Raw genomic sequence first — 5,506 nt, 5'->3', positions numbered from 1 at the left:
ATACACACCGGGCCTAACCTATTACATGCCACTAGATGCAACATATAATACCTATTCTTTAGAAAATTCTTGGCACTACATGTATCATATAATGCCCTATTCCTTAGAAAATTCACTGAGGCCACTTTATTGGAATATCCAGACTGTTCATTTGTCGATCCTCAGCGTAAATAGGTTGGGTCCAAAAATTATCTCCATAAAATTATCCTAAACCTCCAATCTGATACGACGAAACCTTATAAAAATCTCTACAGCTCAAAGAGTTAAGATAGAGGGAGATGATTTTGGGGTCAAGGCCTGTTTTATGTATGTTGGGTCACAACAAATGAACAGTTTGGATCTTCAAACAAAGTAAGCTCAAGAGATTTTTTTTTTTATTAAATACGGGTTCTTATATTGTCTACCTTCAAATATCTAAACCATTTAGGGATTTGTGTTGAGAGAGAGAGAGAGATCAGGATGAGTTTATCCTTTGAGGGGGTGAATTTATCACCACCCTTTTTTCCCTGATGACTATGCATGGCAATCATTGTTGCCTGTAAATTTTCTAAGCTATGGTTGTGCGGCATAGACTCGGAGAGTAGACGAGAGGATCATTGGAATTACCTCGGAGAATAGTGGTAAAAGATAGCTACAATATTTGTTCTTCCTCTGTTTCTTTTGATGTAAAATGGGCGTAAAACAAATTTTATACCCATTTTAAGTGAAAAAATCAAAGTAAAATTGGGTTTTTTAACTCGGAAATTATCTAGAAACCTAGGGTCGCACATTAAATTTTATTCATAAGGCATAGAACCTTACCTCTAATCCAACAAGATGCAAGAAGAGGAAAAACAATAGCTAAACAAGTTGATGTTAGACTTTAAAAAAAAAAAAAAAAAAAAAAAAAAAACCCCGGCAACCCCCCTTCAGATAAACGAGATCGAGCAAATTTGAAAAGCCATTCTCATACATCTTCGGAACCTGACTCTAAAGGTGAACCACTCTCAAAGAATCCAATGTCCTCACTCAACACCAAACTTGTTGATTATGTAACTTAATATTGTTGACCAGCTTGGTCACTTAGGTTTAGTGCTCTGTATTAGTCTACTTAGGTTTAGTGCTTATGTAACTTAATGTTCCGAGTTAGGGATGGTATCTTGTTCCCAATGTATCGTCTTTATCTTTATGTAATAAATAGGCAGGCGTGTCCCGCCAATTCGCCAAACCCCTGCTTGCCTACGCCCCAACCCACCACCCCGCCCCCCCAAAAAAAGGACTTAAAAAAAAGAGAGCGTAAAATTACGCCCATCTTACATCAAAAGAAACATAGCCTCATTGATTAATAACATTAAAGATTAGCTATTTAGCTATATACATCCCCTCAGATTTGGATTTCTAAAATAAACCCATGGATGCCCATGTGCAACTTCAGCACGACTGCAAGAATAGAAGCAAGATAAAAGAGGAACAAAATCTCATATATTCCTTGTAAATCTAATCTGCATCCCTGTAAAGAGAAGCCTGGTGGAGATGTGATCTTCAAGTAAAATCTAAGGCCATGTTTGGCAGCCACAAATGTTTTTCCCACAGAATATTAGTTTATCCAGTGGTGAGGGAGGGACAAGTTGGGTAAGTGAGGAACAGAATTGAGAAGGCATGAATGAGGAGAGGGATAGAAATGACTTAAAAAGAGGGGAATGAAAAACTCTACTCAAAACAATGCTTTTGTTTTCCTTAATTTTCAGCCACTTCTCATCATCTCCTCACTCATGTTCTCCAAATTCGTTTTCAAAGAATGTAAAATTTTTCCATTATTATTAATAAACCGGTAGGGGTCCCGCCAAACCCCAGCTTAGCCATAAAAAAAAAAACAATGTTCTCCAAATTCTCTCCCTCTCCAAATTCTCCAAACACTCTTCCAACACTTTAAGCTAATTTTTCATGAAAAAAGAAAAACATGGTTTCCAAACTTGCCTAAATTCGTTTGTTCAAAGGAGGATTGGGATTACCAGCACACAAAGATGATATCACACATAGCTCTCTATCAATAAATAGAAATTGAAATTTAAACATCTTAGAAGGAGAAACAAACACTTGAAGATGAAGACATTTTTTAGCTGAGTAAAGCAAGCACATATTAGGAGAAAAAAATAGAATACAATACAGCAAACAGGCTAATGGAGATTACATCCAAATTAAAACAGCAAAGAGTAGAGCCCGACAGCCTAAAATGAAAATCAAATCCAGAGCAAGAGAAAGCAATTACAAGAAATGATACTGCAAGTGCCTAACAGCATCATCAACGAGCAGATGATAAACAACACTGGGCACTCAAAGGGAAATAAAAGTAAATGAGCTGATACCTTTGTTCTCCATTAGCTCCGCAGTAGCATTTTTGCAAGGCCCCTGGTCCATAACTAAAAGCAAGGCGGAGATAAGCATTACCATTGAGGATATGTCCTTGGAGGCAGCAAGAGTATGAACACAATTGGCTAAGAGAAATCTGACTTTGGCTTCTCATCATTGGGTTGGATTTCCTCGATATCAATCTCAATATAATTGATGTGCTCTATCTTGGACCAATCTTCTCCTATCTTATTTTTGCATCGCTTTGTCAATAACGGACATGCAGTAATATGCAACTGTTGGAGAGCCTTGAGTTGTTTCAATTCCTGAGGCAATGATTCCAATTTGGGGCAGAAATGGAGGGTGAGACTCCTTAGAGCCTGAAGTTGGCCCAAATTGTGAGGGAGTGATGTTAGTTCAGGTGACAACATAATCTTCAATGATACAAGGTTAGGAAGGTTGGGAAAACAATCAAACCTCCTCTCCTTACTCTTCAAGACAAGATGTTCAAGCATTGGGATAGGATTCCAGGCTATCGATATACAGTCACAAACATGTAATGATCTTAATGTGTTGGGTAGGCATGGAAATGCCTTCAAAAGAGGGCAGCCTTGCAGTTTTAATTCTCTTAGGCGTGGCATTTCTCCTTCAGCGACACTCATATCCCATTCCTCCCAACTAGACATTTCCTCTAGAACAAAGCGCTCCAACTTCGGGAAGCCTCTTACCTCACCCTTGCCATAAAATTCACGGCCTATGCGTTTCACCTCGCCCATTCCACATATATGGAGAGATTTAAGAGAGCATAACATTCCAAGTGGTGGCAGATGCTCCACCTTGTTGCATTTGATCAGTTCCAAAGAGACTAGATAGGGCAATAATGCCCTATCTTCGATCCATTTCGGGAACTTGAGACCAAAATAATTCCATATTTCTAGCCTTCTCAAATTTTTATGAGGTTGGATGACTTCAAACACTTCCTCCACCTTCGCTTCCGCACCTTCGCGTTCACTTGACGTTCTTGAATCAGCAGAGGGTCTATACAAATGCTCGAAAGGTTTCTTACCAATCATTTTTCGAAAGGAGAAATGCTTCTCGCAATCCAATATGAGATAGGTAAGACGATCCTTCATGTCCAATTTTGCCTGCCTGGCCTCATTCTCAGAGGTAAGTTTGCTCAACTTGCTTATGATTAGACTTCCTTGCAAAAGGTTGAGATCTGCTAGCTCTTTGATGCTGCATCCACGGTCACCCCCTATGACAAACTCACTCAGATTGCGGATGCGTGTTAATTTACCAATTCCATCTGGCAGATAGTTGATAAGCGTAGATTCAATTTCTAGATGTTTCAAGCTAATCAAATTCCATGTCTCTGAGGGTAATTCCTCAAGCAAGGAGAATGAAAGCTTTAAGGTTTGTAAGGAATGAAGGTTACATATTGATGTGGGCAACTTCTTGATATATGTACAAGACAAATTTAGGAATCGTAAATGCTTCAAGTTCCCTACTGATTTTGGCAACTCCGTAATGTTAGTCCCACTCAAATCTAATGCCCTTACGCATGTGAAATGGGAAAAAAGTTTCTTTGGCACTTCACCATTTCCAAACCAAAAGAGTGTACGCAAATTTTCTTTTGTTTTTGTATAGGGTATGTCATTTCCGACCGCTACAAAATGGCGGTTTTCATCACAGAACATTTGGCTGAGTTTGTAGACTGGATCATGCAACTTGATCCTAATTATATTGCCATCATCATCTCTTTCCGGGTCTTTGTAAAACGAAGTCCCTGGTAACAATTCATCAAAATACTGGGCACCTGTTTCTTCCATGTCTTGGCCGCTCTGCTGAGTGCATATGAGATCCTGAGCCATCCACAATTGGATTAATGTTTCCTTTGCAATTGAGAAATCTTTGGGGAACAAAGATAAATACTCAAAGCACGCCTTTAAGTCTGAGGGCAAACTGGCATAAGTCGATGATAGAGCATTCAGACTCATCCTCTCTGCATCATCCATAGTGGGTACCTCTCTATGTGAATTGAAATGAATTCCCATTTCCTTTGCAATGAGAGGCACTCCAATATTGTTAGAGAAGTTTTCCCAGTCAATACGGTCCTTAAGTTCTTCTCTGTTGAATTTCATCAAAGAACATTCTTCTCTATATAATGAACAGCAAGCAGATTCTGTTAAAGGCTCTAAGTACTGAATGTTGGATGTAACAAATTTCCTCGCAACATTGTCGCTGCGAGTTGTCACAAGGATTCCACTCCCTTTAGCACCATTTTTTCTTGCTTCCTGTCTCAGTTGCAACCATTTGTCAGCGTCCTCATCCAAAACATCATCTAGAACAAGTAAAAATTGCTTTCCCTTTAAGAACCCAAGGAGATTTTCCAATTTCCCAATTGGAGATGGAGAAATTTGACCTGTAGGTGCATACACCCAAATTCTCTCACGAAAATAGGACATCACACTAGTATCATTATAAACTCGATTCGCCAAAGTTGTTTTGCCCATACCTTCCATGCCAACAATACAAATCACAACAGTTTCACCATCATCAATCTGACCAGTTTCCCTTAACAGCATACTTACTATATTAATTTTATCAAGATTCCTACCAATAATCTCTGTCTGAGAACGCAACCCATGAAACCCATTTTTGTTACTACAAAACCCTTCAATTCTCAGCTCTTCTCTTTCCACAGGCCACTCAACTAAAGCACGACCATTTAATTTTTCTATTGTTTGGTTTATCTTCCTTGTGTATTTGTTGAAGCCTATTTGATTGAAACAACGAGATGATGAGAGAAGGAAAGTGTTGCATACCTTCTTCGTCTTCTTATTGTCTTGATGGATTATCGATGGTGTGAGGGCTCTCACTATGTCATCAGCATCGTAGGCCAAACTTTTAACATCTCTCACCCATTGTCTTATGTCAGACTCATTGATTTGCCTATTTTCAGCATCCTTGAGCTTTGGTTGAATGTTTTTGAGAGCTTTAGAGAGCGTTAGTAGGTCTTCGATTGCCACACTAGCCTTGAATTTCATTTGTTCTTCCTCTGGTTGTTGAAGCATAGACTTCAACTTTCTCAAAACATCGGAAACCATAAAATCTGCCATTCTTTTCTTAGCAAAATGAAAGAAACACCTGCAAGGCTAATTCCAAGTGATTAGCTTTC

General features: G+C 38.9%; 1 protein-coding gene across 1 annotated transcript; it reads right to left on the bottom strand.

The window, feature by feature from the left end:
• Positions 1 to 2,076: 2,076 nt before the first annotated feature.
• On the bottom strand, positions 2,077 to 5,506 carry LOC143854852 (disease resistance protein RGA2-like). The gene has a single exon (XM_077364961.1). It carries the CDS (start codon positions 5,445 to 5,447, stop codon positions 2,475 to 2,477), a length of 2,973 nt encoding a protein of 990 aa, XP_077221076.1. The 5' UTR covers positions 5,448 to 5,506; the 3' UTR covers positions 2,077 to 2,474.

The sequence above is a fragment of the Tasmannia lanceolata genome, unplaced genomic scaffold, assembly GCF_043159265.1.
Source record: "Tasmannia lanceolata isolate RefF3 unplaced genomic scaffold, GAP_Taslan_0.1 ptg000020l, whole genome shotgun sequence".
NCBI classification, from domain to species: Eukaryota; Viridiplantae; Streptophyta; class Magnoliopsida; order Canellales; family Winteraceae; genus Tasmannia; species Tasmannia lanceolata.
This window is presented reverse-complemented; position numbering and strand designations above follow the sequence as displayed.

Excerpts from the sequence above, each read along its gene's own strand:
- LOC143854852 (XM_077364961.1), bottom strand. The coding sequence starts at position 5,447 with ATGGCAGATTTTATGGTTTCCGATGTTTTGAGAAAGTTGAAGTCTATG.